Source organism: Schistosoma haematobium, chromosome 1 (genome assembly GCF_000699445.3).
Source record: "Schistosoma haematobium chromosome 1, whole genome shotgun sequence".
Taxonomy (NCBI): domain Eukaryota; kingdom Metazoa; phylum Platyhelminthes; class Trematoda; order Strigeidida; family Schistosomatidae; genus Schistosoma; species Schistosoma haematobium.
Window position 1 is genome coordinate 33,892,807 of NC_067196.1, and position 20,306 is coordinate 33,913,112.

Here is a 20,306-nt window from a genome sequence, read left to right on the forward strand (position 1 = left end):
AAGAGTTATGACCCTTTGTTGTAACGTGTGGACTGCAGGGTTTTATAAGCAGCGTATTTATTGATCGTTTCGGTGACAGTGAACACGTAAGGATGACCTCGTGCCCCGATTGGCCCTGCTTCGCTGTCTGTCCCAGCCAGTTGAGTCAAGAAACACAAGTCCAAGCCTCTGAGTTATGAATCATTATATTTCAAACATACTTTGTTTATATACCAATCAAGCATACCACATCGTACCATAAAAATAGAAAACAACATTTTGTACAATATTCAACAAGTGAACAAATATCGACCAATAGGGAATGTCCATTTAAAGTCCAAGGACACCATTGGACTTAACATGATAATTATTGGTCTATTCCTCCGCATCCACAACACCCTTCATGGTGAAAGCTAGCAGTTTCTGTAAGTCACAAGTTCGAAACCCCCTCTGAAAACAAGAGGAACAGTGAACATAGAGACATGAAATGTACGAATAATGCAAGAGAGCGGGAGGTTCATTCAACTGTTTGTAAGAATGTGAAGATACAACCTGGTTCTGGTTGTAATAAGTGGAACTCGTAGGATACAATCTCTATAGAAAATACTAACGTCAGGAGAGATATTGTATTCCAGTCACAAAGGAGAAACTTCCCCTAAACGGACGAGGAGTTGGAGTGACGTTGTCCACAGAAGTACAGAAAGTGCTTATTGGAACGGAAACTCAATACTCCAGAATCATCCATCAACCTTTAAAGAAAAAGAGGAAGAACTTCAATGAATATCATCCAGTGCAACGGATCCACTAATAGTAGCACCGAAAAGGGCAAAGAACAGTTTTATAATTTTTCAGTCCTACCTAGAGAAAATTACAGAAAAAGACATGATCATTCTAATGGAGTATTTAAACGCTAAGGTCGTGATGGACAACACTGAGCACGAACTCATCATGAAGTAATATAAACTGCTGGAAACGAATAAATGATGAGGGATTAGCAAATCTATATTCAAAGCTATAAAGCAAATCGGTAATAACATATCAGTAAGACTAGCCTGGGTACCAACTGAAGTACTAAAGGCGGAAATAGAGGCAACTGAAAAAAAAACATTTTGTTTACTCCAGAAAAACCCATCAAGCTTTATTCAAAATCAAGCCCTAATTTTGGATCCTCAAGAGAAAGAGGCAAGCCAAAACACATTGAGAGGCATCAAAATCATGAGTATCACTTCTTAAAAACGGAAACGGAACGCGCAGGACAAGGATGCTTGATGATCTGTAGTCGGAGGCTTATGTCCTATGAGGGTCAACATACCTAAGTAAGTAAGTTATCAACAGCTCAGTTAAATCTTGAACCACCAAAACCTTAACCAAAAATGATGTTTTAAGAGAGCTGATTACTGTTTTCGCAACCTCAAGTAAAAAAAGTGCAGCTTATCTTGTTGTAAGTAGTCGATTTTACAGATAAAGAAAATAACTGTTATTCATCTTAGGGAACATATGTTATCTATTAGTTAACAACTACTAGTGAATCTTCTGAAACCAAACTAAATTTAGTAATTCATATGAGTGACAATTATTTAAGTGTACTTTGATTAACAGAATAATCAAGTGGATCAAAGAATAAATAAAGTACAAGCATTAGGTTTGTATTTTTCCTAAGTCATTCCAATCACTGATTAATAGTATGGTGTGTGCCTCTGATGTCGACAGACATAAGTATTATGTATCATGAATCGAAAGTGAAATGCCTGGAGGCAGAAGATCAAAGAAAAAAGAACGAGAACAGAGAATGATTGATATGGAAACGAAGGAACAATGAAGTCTGAGACGATTGACTGACATTTCGCAAATGAAGTATTTACTATATGGTTCTCAGATTTTACTAAGATTTTCTGCAATTTTGTATTTAAATACATCCCATTGTCCCCATTTGTGTTTTCGTTCACTACAATAATAATCAAAATTATTTTGAGTTTATTAGATATTTCAAAAATCCACATTTTACAGTATTAAAGAATTTTCCGCATAAAACTATGTCGAGATTTTATTTTAACAAGAAACTATTTCGACGTAATTAACCGACAGAAGTGTATTATCTAATGAAAACAGAAGTGTGATCATTTTTATGTTTTACTATTTGGAATACCGTTGTCAGTAAATCAGTGAAAGAAGTCTGAGTAGTGAACATCAATCGATGCTTGCATGGAATATTTCATGAAAATAGGAATGATAATTCGATTTATGTGTCTTAGCCTCTATACTTGCGACTGATGATGAAGAAATTCGAAGAAATGTTTCTAGATCAGAACTATTCGGTATGGCTTACCATATACATACATTGGGATTAGGTTAAAATATTAGATGAGATTTATGACAGTAACTATCTATCTTCGAATACCAGAAAATGTCTAGAAACCGAAAATGGTTTATGATTATAACTTCTCAAAATATTCAGTTTACTTATCGAGTTTATCTTTTAAAGATGAAGAAACGCTGCAAAACAGGATAAAACAGTTAGACATCTCAAGCGTTCATTTCCGTTTTGATGACGATTTCGTAGAAAGACTGTGTAGTGACTCACATTTATCACGAGAACACTACTGGTTTAATAAAAACAATTATTATTATAACCAACTGTACCAGTGTTTGTTTTAATGTGCTTTTGTTTGACTGTGCTAATGACAGCTATATTGTGCTTCCATTCTTATTCTTACACTTTGATTGTGACTTCGCGCGAATTTGGTTACGTTCTGTAACCAAGCTTGTATCCTGGCACGATCTCGGTATCCTTTCGATACCACGAGATCGCCAGCAAATATATCTCGATTTGGTCCATTAACTGTCTTCTGATATTTGGCTTCTCGGGGATTTTATGGATCTATTTAGTTACGTTCGACCTTCGCCTTCTGATTCATTTGGCACGTGTTTCTTTGTAGCGGTGTTCATAGTCAACCGCGACTCGACTCCACGCTACAAACCCATGGAGGTGTAATGGTTGTCTTGAGTTTTATTTTTTCTGAATCACATTGGTAGGATAATCAACATGGAGTACTCACAAATTTAGTTGACGAGATTTATACAGCACATAAACGACAGGTAAACACACGTTATTTAGTGAAAAGATATTACTCGTATTCACTGTATTAATTAAACTCGTCCGAATCCTTGAGGACATTTAGGACAGGTTGACAAAAAGGAAAATATTCTAATTTTTCTTTCGGAAAGCTTACAAGTGATCACGTACCATAAGGTTTCTACCAGAGAACATTACAGGGTGATGGGTTTTGTTTGGAAATGTATGGACGTCAAATGATAATATTAAACCATATTGTACTATTAAGGGATGAGTGCTTTTACGGAATCCAACCTTTGCTGCTACCGTGATGTAGTGGTCAGATTTGGCTATCACAACTGGAACAATCGTTCCCCAAGGTCCTACTATGCCAAGCAGGTAGACTGAAGAACGGTAAGGCTAAAAGCAATAAATCCATGATCCGAGGACGAAGTCGTGCTGTTGACTGTACAGAAGTGTGACGGCAGTAAGGTGCATTCCTCAAAAAAACAGCACAACAGCAATACTGCCTTCCCACAAAGGGTGGGGTCGAAACTGAAAACACACACCTGGCCTTATCCCACAGGTTTCCGTCCCCGGTCATAAGGTCCCAACAAGTACGGAGCTAACACGAAAATTGATCAGTAAAGTCATGTGTGACTGAATTCAAGCGGTTGTCCCTTTGGCGCTGTGGTCACACTCTCAGGTCACTAAAACCTAAAAAAGGAGCAATTCAGCTACCCTCTATTTTCAAACAGCCTGAATAAGCACTAAGATAGGCCACCCAGCTTTGATTGATCTTCAAAAAGCTATAGTAATCTGAAACTAGGGAGAGCAGCTGGTTGAGATGGAGTGCCTCCAAGCCTTTAAGGATAGTGTTCCAGTTTCAGCGATTAGGTTGACTAATATTTTAGCTAAAATCTGGGAACTAGACGTAATCCCATCTGACTAGTCGCAATTATTGATTGTCCCAATATACAAGGAAGGATCGAAATCTCCATGATAACCATAGAGGGATTAGTTTGACTAATATAGCGTCTAGAATACTGGCCTCAATAATTATCATCTGATTTTGCAACCTCAAGTGGTGTCAGGTAAGGCTGTCCACTTTCTCCGTCTATGCGGGACTTCATCATAGACCTGCTGCCGAAAACAACGTTCTCGCCGACTGAATTTTCAGGAACTGATCACCTACCAAGATGTTTATTTATTGATTTAGAATACATAGATGAAAGTCCTGTTTAGTGAAGACGCTGATAAAATGAAGTCTTTTGGTAGCACTGAGCAACAATTCCAGGACGTCTGGGATGCGTTTCTCACCCCCCTCTAAATGCAAGTTGTTACTTCATGACTGGCCTGCGTCAACACCTGAACTAAGAATAGGGAGTGAATTAATCGAACGCGTCGACAACTTCACTTATCTTGGAAGTCTGGCCAGCCCTAATGGGTGTCTGATAAAATCTCAACATGGATTCTAAAAGTTCATATTTGCCAACTTACGTCACTTATGGTGAAGGTGAAACATCCGTCTATCAGTTGAAAGATAAGTATATTGAGCAGAAGTTCATTCTGTACTGCTTTACGGCTGCAAAACCTAGCCATTCAGAGTAGAAGATACTCGTAAGCTACTAGTCTTAGAAATATTGCTCGCATCTGCTGGGATCACCGAGTAAGTATTAGTGAGGTTAGAAGTGTAGGGTATTAGGGAATGATGGTAAATCAGTTGATGCGACCAAACCAAAGATGGCATCAATCCACAAAGTCACTAACTTCCGGCTTGAACCATGCTGATAGATGAAGACTATGTGATTGGGGTCCACGTGACTATCGTAACCAGTAGATGGAGACTCCGGGTGACATGGCTCAGAATCGATCACAATGGCGTAGGTGTATACACTCCTTGTCTTCCCTTAGATCGTGAGAGTAAAATTACTTTATGACTTTTTTCCTACGAACTAATTATTTCTTCCTGTATTATATCCTTATGTGCAATCTTTTTCCACATATTACGACTATTAAAGTAACTGCTTCTATGTATTCGGTGTTTATCCTGTTGTGCTAATGAGGTATGGAAACTTCGACCGATGTAAATATGTGCCTGGTCAGACGTTGTAGATGACAGACGGATGTTTACGGGAATAGAAATTTCAGTGAATAAAGCCCATCTACTAGTTTATTGATTACAGTTAAAACTTGTATTTATTTATAATTAAACAAAATCATTTCCTATTACTAACTAGTAATCTTACTAGACACAGCCTGCAGACAATATCGAGTATGTCCTACTACTAGCATCAAGTCAATTTTTTACTCAGTAAAACAGACACAGGCGAAATATGGATTCACTCATATGAGGGACTAAATTTTTTTTACACTCAAATACTAGATTTCCAAAGCAATATCTAAAGGTACTCATTTATATACGAACTTACTTATAACTGATAAATAGTTAAATTTAAACAACCTTAGCTTAGACAAATACCGTACTGAACTAATCTATGCTTGGAATTATTAGGTAATAAACGAACATCACGGTAAATCAATCCATAATCTCATGCTTAATCCCAACCTAAAAGTCACGCACATATTCTCAAGTAAAATCAAAACGAACAAGCTTCATTTCACTATTAAAAATAAAAAGTTCAATGTATATGTACAGATATTTACAGACTAATGAATGATTAGTTACATCCACATGAAAAACAGTAAACAGGTACGAAACGAAGATCTCCAGTTCAGTATTCAATATTCTAAAACGTGATAAAAGAAGCAAATCATAACGTGCTCAGAAATATATATATATATATATATATATATATATATATATATATAATAGATTTATACAGAAAAACTACCATAGAGGGTTGAATCACTTGAAGCCAAGGGTAAGTTCTTCATTTCAAGCAATACTGAATTCAGTAAGCCTATACTATTTTCAAAATCCATGGAGATGCTAAAAAAGTTAATTTCTTTTAGAAAAGAACATAACACATTATATTATGTTTGTCGATTGGTAAAAACAATCCAGAAAAATCGTATTATTAATAGGTAACCAGTAACCAAAATCATTTTCATAGACTAGTCATGGAGTATGTAAAAATGCACAAATTTCTATGTGCCAGTATATGTAAATTGCTTCAAAATTTTCAACTTAGTTAGGTTCGTAAATTTTTGTTTGGACTAAAGGTCACGAAAACTTTCCATTTCAAAACAGATGAAAATATAGGAAAAACATGACAGTTGTATTATTTGAGAAGATAAACTTAAGTTTTACTTTACTGAGTTATCGTAAGTCGGGTCTATTTATCATCTGAAAAAGCGACAAGTAAAGGGGTGAAACGTGACGGACATTTATTACAGACAGGAGAATGAATAAATTGAATACACCCATGAAATCATACACAAAATCTAGGTTCGTGTGTGAATAATTTATCGGTCGAACAACGTATTTCACACAAAGTTCATGAAAAAAAGCAATCGAGACACAAACAAATTATTGCACTTATTAAGACTAAAAACTTTATAAATCAGTTAACTCACGTTTACCTTAATCATCTTCATCATCACTTAGACGTTCAGTTCGCCTTTTGAAAGTGTTCGACGAATCATTCAATTCTGAGAAATTTCCAGTTCTGCTTCGCTTTAGATCAAATTGAGGATTGAATTCTGACACTGTGGGGCGTTGGATTGAATCTCTTTCTAACTTCATAGTATTTGCGTGCAACATCTCACACTCCGAGTAGTTATCTTCTAATTCTTCATATTCTGGATGCATTTTCGAAAGAGGAATTCCTCTACCGAAGCATTCAGATTTATATTTGTTCAGTTCATCAGTATAGTCTATTTCACTAGCTTTAGAATTGTTTTCAGATATATTAAGTACAGATCTCCCTTCCTTGACTCTCACTAAAAGCACACCTTCTGGAAGAGGAAGACAAGTTGGGCGACGATTACCGTAAAGTGTGTAGTAGAGTTCAGCGACTGCACATCTAAGTCGTGGATCACCGGTGCATCCATAATTCATCAGTGTCCAAAGTCTTTCAACTAATTGAGGAGTATCTAATCGACTACCCGACTCACCACGTTGAAATGGTGGCATGCGTAGTAATAACTGCACAGCTTCAAAGCGTAGGCGAACATATGAAGCGTCACTGGCATCTTCTCGTTCTATAATGTTGCTAAAGAGCCAGTCTAATGCTGACTGATCTCTCTCACCTCTGATATAATCCACAACAGCTTCGATTGCTGCTACTCTGATATCACAATAAAAGTTTGACAAAGCATATTGGTAAAACAAACTTGGATCTATGGGTAAAAATCCAAGTCGTTGTAGCCGTCTTATAGCTGCTAAACAGACAACGGTTACATTACCTTTATAACTAATTGTTTCTGTTTCCAAGTTTAACAAATGAGAAACTTCTTCGATAACAGTACGGGCTTCAAAAGGTAGTGTCGAGGCAGACATTACCCCACGAACAATAATTGCAGGTGTCAGAGTATCTTTCATTGCCTTTACAAGGTCGGCAAGGTAATAACTATCAGAATATGGGTTACGCGAGTTATCATTATGCCTTAATAAATCACTAATGAAAATCAGTATATCATGAGGGCAGACTTGTTGCACACGCAAAGTTGACAAAGCTTTGACCATAGCTCTCTGAAGAAAATAAAGTTGTAAATTAGAGAAATTATTCTGACGAATTAAGCCACGAGCTGCTGGTGAACTAAACAACTGCCAAAACATTGGCAACAAACAAGAAGTTACTGTAGCCGAAGCTGCTGTAGGGTTGTTACTGAGAGTACTCAGTTCGTTCACAACATGACACAATGTAAAGCATGCTTCCATTCTAACATGATAAAAAATTCTGTCATTTAAAATAATATTACTTAAAACATGACGCGTTTCAGGAGAAGCAAAATCTTTGAGAGCATTTACTGCTTCCAGTTGACCGAGACAATCCCTATCATGAGCTAACATAAGATGCCACATAAAGTCTGGTTGATCAACGTGAATATCATGTATAATAGCTAAGTCTGGATCTATTCGAAGCCAGAGTAAAGGTGATTCTGGATCAATACGAGCTAAATCCATATCAACTTCATCGCCATTGGCTAACGAAATTTTCTTTTTACGATGTTTTCGACTTTTGGAATGACATGGTAAATCACGAGACATACGGCCTTCTTCTAATTTGAAAGTATGTATAAACGCTCCATCCAATTCTTGGAGCATAACTGTAATTGGTCCAGTATAATTCAGAGTCCCTCTGGATTGTAGATCCTAAAATTTAATTTAATTTTTAAATGTTTAATCCCTCACAGTAATATGTAATGCAAGTTTTGGTCTTAGTATTGATTAAAAATGAAGGTCGAACAAAATTATTATACATCTTAAAAGTGTACTGATAATGAGAAACCTAATATTTAGGATTATTGTCACAAACAGCTGTCAGTTTCCACGAAATATACACTTCGGAACTGTTGGTCAGAGTCGTTCGTTTCAAACTGAATCCAAATAAGTGGTCTCAGCTTAAACGAACGTTAAGCCGACAAGTTCAGCTTTAATAGTTTAGCTTTTCTAGCTAAATCCATAGAGACGGCTACGAAGCGAATAAGACGACGATTCAGGAACTGGCTACAATTGTTTTGTAAGTGCAGGTAGTGTTTATAATAAACTAATCAGTAAGACTAACAAATTTTTCTATGAGACCCTGAATATGTCACTGATGGAAGTCTCGAAAAAATGATTACATATTGGTGAGTTCTGAAATTCTATATAAAAATAAGTAGTGTGAACCGTCTGTATCAGAGAGTCTACTTTGAACTTACGAGGGGAATTTTCATAGTTAATGCAACGAACTGATCTTAGTTAGACCACTATTGAAATCCTAGAAATACTGGACAACCGTTTCGTCCTAGTGTTGGGATCCTTAGTGGTGCGCCAAACCTATGGATCATTGTGACGATATCCGACGGTATTAATGTCTAATTTAAATCAATTGACGATGCTGCACAACCCCCATCCATTGCCTGCAACGGATAACTGTCCCACAATCGACACAGTTTAACTCCACTGATCAGGGCTTTCACTAGATCCCCAAGAGTCGCATCTTCATGCTAGTCACTAGTGAGCGCATGATTATTATTAGTATAGGAGGGTTTGTGGAGAATTTAAAGAATACATACTTAGCTGAGTCAGTTGTGTAATAGAAATTACATTTGGCTACGCTTCGCGAAGTTGATAAGTGATATAAGGACCTAATCCGGAGAAAGGGTGATAAAATGCTATTCTAGTGGCAGTAACACGTTTTATGAATTGCATATCCATTAGACCATGATGCTGCAGTCTTTTCTACATAGTCACTCATTCATAAAAAGAAGGTCAACAATAAGAGTGTTGTTGTTCATAATAATTAGTTAGTGGTAATATTACAATTTTATACTACTTGAAGTTATAGGCAAAAAATAAACCAGAGAAGCAAACGGAAGTCGTATGTATTTAATTATTAATTAATACTTTTGAATAAGTAGTTATTTAGTCAATAGATTCTTTCATTGTAAACATGTTACTACCGAACTGGTTGGGTAGTAATCGATTTAAAGAGATTCACCAACTAATACTATGTGATTAACTGACTTTTATCTGAGGCCACTATAAAAATCATCTTCCGACTAATGAAAGCTTGTAGTCAGTTAATCAGTCGGCTACAACGTAGGACCAGGCACATACATGCATCGGTCCAAGTTGCCATACCTCATTGGCACAACGTGATGAACACCGGATTCATAGGAGTAGTTAAGTCAATGGTGGTAATATATGAAAAATTGCATATAAGGATATAGTACAGGAAGAAAGATTTAGTACATAGAAAGGAAGATATGAAGCGATTTTAATCTCTTAGTTTAAGGGAAGACAGACAGTGTATACACCTACGTCATTGTGATCGATTCTGAGCCATGTCACCAAGAGTCTACAACCATTGGTTATGATAGTCACGTGGACCCTAACTGAGTAGTCTGCATCTACCAACATGGCTCAGACCAGATGTTGGTGTCTTCAAGCACTAATGCCACGTTTTGGTTTGGCCACCCCTAACTTTCTTCCAACCATTCACAACACCGGTTAGCATTGCACGTCGTGGTAATCGGTGTTCGGGCATACGTAACACGTGGCCCAACCATCTCAGTCGATGAACATGAAGCTTGTAACCGACTAATTACTATTCATAGTTCCTCAAAACGACGCTAGGGAGATATACGTCTAACCCAGGTACAATGCGAATACTTTGTGTATAAAGTCAAAGTAGTCAGAAGTGAAAAGAAACATTGAATAATGAAAACTCATCACAATCTCTACTAGGCTACATACAAAAAAACACTATCTGATATATCATGGACGGATTCTAAAAGAGAAGCTCAAACGTCACGGAATTCGAAGATTCAATGCTTAAATCTGGAGAAGTCAAGAGTGAGGGCTTTTGACAAGTCCGAAACAGATATTAAGTAGACTTCTGATCCTATAAATTCTCTGACCAATATCAGAGAAAGGTACACTCACCAACCGTTTATTAAAATTTCTTTGGTGAGACATGAAAATTTTATTACACTTTATAGAAAAATGATCACCTGTTTCAATTCTAATTCTACAACATTCCGTTTACGGTTGAAATGAAACTTAGCAAATATCCTGACATGACCAGCATGACAAGCCCACTGATTTAAGAAATTTCGGATATCCTGACCTGTAACCATAGAAATAATCCTCCGAAATGAAGCTGTAGATAGGAGAATATTGGCTCTATGTTCATCTGACATACAGGGAGGAACTGTAGGATTTTGTTGAGGTTGAGTATTTGAAGTTACCGAAACAGAATCACCTTCGTTTCTCCCACATCCATCTAATCCGACCGACAGACTCTGATTTCGATCTGTAGAAGAGAGGATTGATTTAGTCGAAAGTCGAGCAAGTACAAGCAGCTTGTTAAGAACTTGAAGCAATACGGGTTGTCCCAATCGCAATTCCAGCATACGAATAACTAAGTGAGATTTTTTCTTATAGGCTGATAAATAATCCGGTGATATCAGCTAGTAAAGTGGAACCAAGAACGAAATTAAGATGAAATTACTATAGATTTACTTTAACAATTTGCACTACCTAGTTTTGATAGTCTTATGTAACAAACTAATATAAAGACTAATACGCTGCCCTATCCACGAGATTCACGATTATATACGAAAACAACTGTAAAAAGACGTCATCAACAGTATAGGTTGGTTAACTAGAATCACGAAAACAGACATTACAGATAAGAGTGATACTAAACCGGATATTTCGAAAGTAACTAGGGAATTGAGTTTTGTCCACCAGTATCGTTGTAACAGGTTATGAGAAGAAGCGAAACGAATGACAGTAAGGGGATTACAAGGAAGTACTTACATCAAAAACAGCGTTAATAGTCCACACTCTATACCCATAAAGTAGAGCGGAGCGAACTGCTGCGCAACAAACCATTCCATTAGTTGGCAAACGGATATCGCGCCTACGCCACAAGTGACACAGGATAGCAAAAACCAAGCAAACCTTCTGAACCCATGCCCAGCTTTCATCATACACCAGCCTATCAAGACTGACGAAACTACTAAGATAAGTGAAGCGGTCGATACGCTTAACTACTTCACGTCCGATTATTAATACAGGAGCTGGTACAGGCCAGTCCGGAAGATACATCATAAATTAAAAGAGAAACGCATTCTAAACACCCTGACATTGTTATTCAAGGGGATCAGAAGACTGCTGAGTTTGTTAGCGTCTTCATCGAACGGCACGGCCATCTAAGTAAGTGTACCTCTTGGTAGAAAATTAACCCCTAAAATATTAAGCGACGAAAGCATCATTTTTAAAAGAATTTCAATAACGAAGTTAGGTAAAAATAGGCAAAGAGGACTACCCTGAAGAACACCACTTGAAGTAATCAATCCCAACGACAGTTCGCCACAAGCTATGGCTCGACCAGTAGTGTTCGAGTAGAGAGTCTGTACAAGGTTAATCTAACTCTTTGACACGCCTCTCAACGACAGACACTGCTAAAGAATCCCACAACTGACAGAGTCGAACAGTACGTTAAGGTCAAGGAATACCACTACTGTCGGACGTTGAGAAGTATGTTTATGTTACAGAACCTGTCAAAGGGTGACTATTTGATCTATAAATCCATACCTAAGTCTGAGAGCAACATGCTATTTTCAGGTTTGTTTTTTACAAGCTCAAGTTAGACGTCAGATTAATATTGGAGCTAATACTTTAGTTACTACACTGGTCAAGCTGAGTCCTCTGTGATTAGCACCAGAATTTTTAACCTCTCCTGTGGACTGGAACGATCAGTGGTCGAGACTATTCAGACAGGATTATACTCGGTTCTCAGGTTTCAGCTAAGATCTCAGTCAATTTAGCTGCTAACACTGGACCATCATCCCTGAAAATCCCGGGATTTGGTTCATCAGACCCTCCTGATCTCCCTCCATTTACATTGCTTGTAGTCTTCACAACCTCACTAAGATTTGAAGGGCTTGCATCAGTTCACCATTCAGGTTGACTGAAGATAGTGGGTAACCGCAGTGTGGTTGAAGGCCAGTTGAACTACTCCCTAAAGTATTCTGCCCTTCGATTTAATCCCATGGATTGGAAGTGAGTAATAGTCCCATCCTTTTCCGAGATAGATTCACTAACAACCGTATTGTTAATGTCCGTTTCTTCCAGAAGTCTGAACAGTTGTCTTCTGTTACCTTTGACTGCTGCATTTTCCATCTCTTCTGCTATCTTCGCTACTCACCACTGCTCTCGATCAATACATACGCTTTTTATCAGCCTATGTTTAAGCTGCTGGAAATATGATCTATTTGAATTCATCGACTAGTCGATTGTCGGGGTAGCCACGTCATACGATGTTTCTCTCTATTTTTAAAGTTGGTGTTTGCTAGAAATAGACGGTTATCTGAGCATAGTTTTAGTAGACTGTCCGCATAATCTGTTTGCTGAGATGTAATACCGTATGACCCTGATAAGTGCCTTCCTGTTTCGTTTAGTCTACCTACTTGGATCATTAAAATCACCCACACTCATTGCATCACGAGATTTAGATTTTACGAGGTTGGATGGCCTGCTATATAATTCATCATATGCAATCAATGGGAGTGTAAGAAGAGACAACGAGAAGAAAACAACGTATGTTCCTAACTTTTCGATTTCTTACTGTCCCGTTTAGTCGGACAGCGCACAAGTGACTGTCTATCGGATTCCAATCCAAAAGGGCCTGTTCTGCGTGTCAACTTAATGCTATACCTACATCAGAGAGACTACGTGAAGTAGTGTAGTGAACAGAACACGGGTGGGGACAATCGAATGTATTTGACTCAAAATTACAGGACTTGTTAATAAAATCTAACAATCAAATAGTAAATACGTAATTTGTAAAATGTCCACCAATTGTCTCAAAATGACTCAGACTTCATTGTTCTTGCATTTTCATACAAATTGCATTCTGTTCCCATTCTTTACTGTTAGATCCTCTTGTCTCTCTGCTGCCAGACCTGTTTATGACTAACACCATATATTACTTATGTCAATGTAAGTAGCACACACCACAGTATCATTGGGGTCTCCAGATATTCAGTGGGTAAATCATGCTCGTTCTTCATATTGACAAGGTCAGGTCAAATGAATGGCTGTACATGGATCCTGTATGCGCGTTTTCGAGACGCAGCATACATCTATGGCGCGAGATTCTAGAGTGCTAGCTAAAGAAGTCTGTTGTCCTACCTGATACAATGTTCGGACATTAAAAGCTCCAACACATAGTCTAGAGCGTGGTTGCAGGAGACCAGGAATAACATCCCGTGAACTCAAATCACTAATATTGGTGGTGCGTGATGAGAAATATAAATGAGAGGGGTTAGTCGTGAGGATAAGAGAAGTATTAGGAGATGAGGGGGATTGATAGTAAAAAAGATTATCTCGGGTGCCGAGAGAGGTATTAGGGCGGTTACCACTTCTCAGCTGCCCACGTTGTGGATAGAGTTTTCCTCTTGTGGGACCTGAAGAATAATCTGAATTAGTGTTGATCTTAGCGACTGCAGAGCCTAATAGACAACTGCTTGAAACCGTCTACAAACAGCCATTTTATGGGAGGTTTTTGATGTCTTAGCTGTACACTTCAAAATGCTTTACTACGGAAACCAGAGTCCGTAGGTAAGGTGAGATGTGACATATATAGGGTTGACTATTTCTGATCCCTTCCTCCCTTTGTGAATAGACAGGATCGCTTTGGATGCTGTTGCTAGATATGAACAGTTTACTGAAGTTACATCTGTCTACAGTCGGAAGTAGGACTTTGTTCCAGGACCTTAAGTTGCTGCTTTTAGTATTACCATTCCCAAACCGTCCTGCCTGGCATGGTAGGACTTTACGAAACGTGGTCCAAACAATAACTAAGCCCGACCACTACGTTAGGGTGGCAGCTACAGTCAGTTAGAATAGAAAGTTAGGGTAACATGAAACAAATTTACTTATAATAAAATAACTACGGTTGAAAAGTGCCATGATTGAAGTGCAAGATGAGTTGTTTATTAACTTCATTCGAAATTATCAATTGCGTAAGGACAGTGGTACTGCACACTCACCCAAATTCGCGTAGGGGTTTTCTTGTGCAGTCGTCCACCCCCGAATTTTTAATCCAAAAGTCTAAGCCACAGAGCACTGAAGCATTTTCAGAATACAGATTCCCATTTTAGTTTTACATGGTTTTATGTGATCAATTAACACGCTATGGTTGAGTATCTGTTTTGAAAGAGAACAACTCAATGACAATACCAGACTTACATAAGAGGAATAAGTTTTCTTTATAAAATACTCAGACTGTAAACGATTTTTGACAACACTTAAGCGTTTACGGAATTCTCAATCGGTGGTTAGAATATTTTTCAAATGAGATTGAACATGCACTAGTATATGTTAATATCTAATCAACCGGAAGTATGTCAATGGTTGTTTATGAAACTATAGTAATGAACTCAATTTAGCATACATGAAAACATTTACAAACCACTATTTTTTAAAAATCATTTTGATTAAAAACACCAAACAGTTCATCAAGGAAGAACTCAACAGATACTAATCTGACTACCAAAATTAAATGTCCGTGAAGTTAGTTAAGCTGAATCAAAAAAGCAATACTATCTTTGGAAGTTATGGTACGTTAACCGATAAACAATGATGTTATCCAAAAAAACAAAGATTTTGAGGACAAAGTCAAAGTTACTACGCTTGTATAAATACATGGGAATCTTAAAATCTAAAGTAGTGCTATTAGCTTGTCTTTTCTTGAGGGCGACAACAGACGCTCTGGGAATTTTGTTTGAGTGTTTTATACACTGTACTTAGAGATTAAAGTATCTGAAGTTAGTAGTGAGCTGGTAATTTCTGTATTTACATGCAGAACAATCAAAACTAGAGACGCTAAAATATCATAACAATGAAAAATCGAACGTAAAATGAAAGTTACATTACTTACATGGGATGAGCTCAAATCAAAATAGGTTAACTTTGAAGTCAATTTTGATGGATCAAGTACAATCCCATATCTCATATTCTCGAACTCTGTTACGAAGTGCATTTCATCAAGAACAATCTTACGATACTCGTTGTTTCCAAAGACGCGTTTTTGGTACAGACCAGATAAGTATCCTGCTAGACCGTATGTAAGCCAAGCATCACACCACGTCTCCATGATAAGAAAACACCCGAAGAACTGATGGGCCACAGCTAATGATAATATTTTACGTGTTTCGATCGCTTGGTCAATAACTCTTGGTGAGTGCAGTAGATCAAGAGAGAGAATAATCAAAGAAGCGAATGACTGACATTTTGAAAAAGCACAATCTACAAACACACATTTTATCGTGGAAAACGGATACTGTGACGCCAATATAGACTCGTAATATTCGATCATTTCGGAGAGAGGAGATATTGTGTATTGTAAAAGGTTTAATAGTCCATTCGGACAGAAGTGTGTTGCTCCGTTGGAGAGCCGTGGGTCGGGAAAAATCTCAAAAGCCCCAACAGCCAGTCCAATACAAGGGGCTGATACTGGTTGGGAGACATAAAAGTGGTAGGTTTTGTGTGTTAAATCTTCAGTGTAGTATGGAGCATCTATTAACTCTCCAGGGGCAACAGCAACTAAATCTTCGAACACTGTCACTTCAATTTTCCAGGTACATGGTTCCGAGCAATCAATACAAGGAAACCATAAACGAGAACAGTTTGGTGTAAAAGCTGTAAATGCATGTACTCCGCGTTCACTTAACGATCCTTCTCCATCAGGGACAACGAAATAAAATCCAGACTTGGGTTTATTAAGAGAAAATTCTATGGTTAATATAAAAGGAGATTTTTGAGAAATTAACGGCCAGAAATCTGAAGGTAATCGAACTGTTACTTCACCTGCATCTTCATCCGGATCGGTTGACATTACAACGGAGGTATATCGGCGTTCAAAGCTGTCCAAAGTTCTCAATTTAATATCACGTTCACAAATTTCTAAGGTGGGATCAGTATATAGGATAGGGAGATCAGTTGGCGATGGGATTAATTTGGTTTTTGAAATACCCCAACTCGAACTCCGCCCTTTTCGATCACTTTCGAACTCTGCAGACTCATTGTCAGCTGCTTCTAATAAAATGCGATGAATACGACACTGACGGCAATTTATGTGAATACGTCTCAAGGTTGGTGTGATAGGCCATATCACTAACTGAGTAAAACCTACGATCAAACGTTGCTCGAAGTCAATGTGGGTGATACACAACGTCTGGTGTGCAAGTCGGTACTGTCGTTTAGAAATTGGTTGTGTAGGCGAACCTGGACTTGTGTTAAAAAGGTTCCAAGGTTCATCTGAAATTAGGCATTTTTATGTGGAAAAGCATTATTAAACTATGTAACCGAGAAATAAAAGCATGAAGAATATTTCAGTTACTTAATTAATATCTATTAATTAATCTAGAACACAATATAACTGATAAATTAGCCACGTAGTAACGAAACCCCATGACAAGTTGATGCTTTGCATGTGCGGCAGCGTTCTTAACCCAAAGAAACCAGAACGAAATACAAAATGACCTGAACTAAAGAACAGAGTAACTATAAAACCAAAAGCTCTTTGGAGAACAGAGTCGATTCCTACTGGTCTTTTATGATTCATCAGGAGATAATAATCTGAGTGATATTACCTGACCTGACTACCAACAGTATTCAAACATGTGATGAAGCACTGTTTTAGATAGTTGTTTAATAACCAGTTTAATTTCAGAATTCATGCCCGTAATCAGGAAAAATTGTCATCCAAAATTAACATCCTAGTCTTATATATGTGTGATGATGTGCTTACAGACAAACCGTTGAGTCTCTTTGGTACAAATCAGTTGACATTATTAGGTTCATATAACCAACATTAGAGTTGAAATCAAAGACAATGTAATACGTCGGTTGAAAACACGTTAGTCAAAAACAACTATAGATCTCCTAATGTTGTCTACGACACCCATCTGACGTTAACTGATAGAAACACAAAACATATATAAAAATTGGGTTGCAGCACGTATTTTGATTAAGATAGAACGGTTTACAAAAGATTCAATTTGTGACTGTCATTCCAGAGGATGAAATTAGAAAACTCAGGCATTATTATGATATTGAAAAACGACGCGCTTTTGTTTTCCGATGAAAACGTATGTCACTGACAAGATATTAAAATACTTTAAATCACGTACTGATCTTAGTAAAACAACTATTAAATCCAGGAAGCACCGGATAGGTGTTTCGTCCTAATATGGAACTTCTAAGCAGTGAGTATCCGCAACCCCATTAGAGACTGAAACAAGAACCTTCGGTCACACGTGCCAGGCCCTACAGACCACTGGGACGCTATTCAATGTTGTCTAGCCTTAATGCATTCGCGGAATTGCGTGATTATCTTCCATTGTCTGAGGTGGACAATTGTTTTACACCAGATTTTGTTGAACTCCACTAGTTAGACCGAAGATCCTTGGATTGATCGCATATGGGGTTGTGAATCCGCGCTATAAAGGAGTCCCGGACTAGGGAAAGACGGCTTTCCATTAATTTTTAGCTTTCGATAGTAGTTTAACTAGGATTAGTTCGTGATGAGAACGGTTAAAAGATGGCAATCTCCACAAAAAACCCCTATGCTAAAAGCTAGGTATATACTGTGTTCCGTTTCACATAAAAGTCATTTGCCGAATACGAACTGCAAGTTAGTAGAACTACCCACCTCCCTAAAACAAAGTAGACAGATACGAGTTTGTACTTACTTTAAACAGTAAGCCACCACTGCGAACAAAATTGTCAAGCCATTGGCATATAATTGTGAGTGCAGTGAATTTTCTCGAGTCATTAAAACATGCCACTTTGAAAAGACCGAGAGTACACTATCGAACCTCATGAATGCTTTCGAAAGCTAGAAAAATCATTTGTTCAGAAGATTTAGTAAAACTACAGAGGCCCATTCAAGTCACTATGCAAACAGGGCTGGTATTTAAAATATCATCTAAATTCAGTGTTCCGTAATGCAAAATTAACCAAAATCATCGTTTATTTAGACCTGGAAGCTCTTGAATATATATATATATATATATATATATATATATATATATATATCACTGTGAACAACGAACACGCATGCTATGACATTCGAAAACCTGCCCACAATCACCGGTAAACTTTGTGGATTTTCGATATTTTGTTCCAACACTTCGGCTCGCAGTTGTACTAGATAACACATGAGATTCTGGATGAAGACCTTATTGATCACTTATTTTCAGCTTCATGCAGAAAAACCCGATAAAATGTATCAAAAGTTAAGACTGTACTGCACAAGTCCAAAATAAAGACACAATTGGAACTTGTGGAACGCTCCCGACCTATTGAAATTTTGCAAGGTAAAGAAGTTGAATTTATCTGCAATCAACAGTCGATTTGCAAAAAAGCACGATGTATTAATTAATACATCGTGCTGGTCTGTAAGAAATTATGTTCTCTTTAGACAAAGTCCAATACACAAGTAAGAGACTTTGAAAGTTTCATTATAATTTTTCAATATTCATAGCACAACCTAGCGTTGTATGTGAACTATGAGGCTTCAAAACTAGTCCAGACAGAAACAAACGTACTCATTTGAAGATCCTCACAAGGAATTTCAATACTCAATTACAATCCAGTGTTAATCAATGATTGTTATACCATTGTCCCTCTTATCCGAATTACTCACCAATGAATATAGTACCAGTTGTCCAACTTTAGTCTTCCCGTTGCAGTCCATAAGATGTAAAGCGAAAATCCGACTTGCCATCCATGTGTGCTTGCATAATATTTTTGCTTTACATTTCTCATGTAAAATTGCATTCCACGACATAGATAATGATTGCTTGTAAACTGGGAAAGACATAAAAGGTTGTTTATAGTAAATGTTAATTACTTCAGATGTGGTATAAGAAGTTGTAAACCTGAATATATGTTATACAGATTTACATTGAATCTCTTTGTATCAAAGGCTGGGAATGAATATGTATCTTATATGTAAACAAAAACTCACACTAACGTCTCACGAATAATTCGCTCACGAAAATGTGATATATCCTCCACTAAATCCCATTCTGTAACATTCTGGTGGCGGCCATGGTTATGTCTCGATTTCCGACCGGTGAGAACTATATAGTATATTTGAGCGTCTTACATACATTTTAAATAGATACATGCGACGCAACCGTTCGTAGTTGTAAATAAATTCTCAAAATAATTTGGTTCGTATGTCTTTGAGATTGATGCTGACCTTATTATGTTTACTGAACACACCCTAGCTGAAGGCACCTGGTCACGCATCTGCATCAGATCACGGATGTATGCACCCTGTTAAGCACTTCCTTCAACTACCAGAGAGCTTAGACGGAATCCTCATCAACATAACAATAACCTTCCAAATATATATTAGAACCCCTACATTTCTGACTTCTGATTTGGCTGCTTTGGTATACTCTGACTATGAACGTGCTACGTGTATAGGAATGTGAAACTTCAGATATCTTTTGCATCTTAAGTCCGGTTTCCATCAAAAAAATTTTTCAAACACCTGGATTTGAGTAAATCTGCGTTTGACGAATATGTCAGTGTGACGAATTCCCAAATTTTATGAGATTTGTCCCCTGAAAT

The 20,306-nt window shown here is 37.5% G+C and overlaps 1 protein-coding gene across 1 annotated transcript; it reads right to left on the bottom strand.

Annotated features, from left to right (window-relative positions):
- Window positions 1-5,630: 5,630 nt before the first annotated feature.
- On the bottom strand, window positions 5,631-19,340 carry TAF2 (Transcription initiation factor TFIID subunit 2). The gene is made up of 5 exons (XM_051216504.1): window positions 18,413-19,340; window positions 15,598-16,976; window positions 10,658-11,116; window positions 6,578-8,312; window positions 5,631-5,781 (listed from the first exon to the last, which is right to left on the bottom strand). Exons 2-4 carry the CDS (start codon window positions 16,552-16,554, stop codon window positions 6,579-6,581), a joined length of 3,150 nt encoding a protein of 1,049 aa, XP_051073799.1. The 5' UTR covers window positions 16,555-16,976; window positions 18,413-19,340; the 3' UTR covers window positions 5,631-5,781; window position 6,578.
- Window positions 19,341-20,306: the final 966 nt, after the last annotated feature.

What these genes read in the sequence shown, in the direction of transcription:
- TAF2 (XM_051216504.1), bottom strand. Translation starts at nt 16,554, where the DNA reads ATGTCAACCGATCCGGATGAAGATGCAGGTGAAGTAACAGTTCGATTA. An exon ending in TTGATTTGAGCTCATCCCAT is followed by an intron (nt 11,117 to 15,597) that starts GTAAGTAATGTA and finishes CCACTTTACTAG; the next exon opens with CTGATATCACCGGATTATTT. An exon ending in TAGAATTAGAATTGAAACAG is followed by an intron (nt 8,313 to 10,657) that starts GTGATCATTTTT and finishes ATTAAATTTTAG; the next exon opens with GATCTACAATCCAGAGGGAC.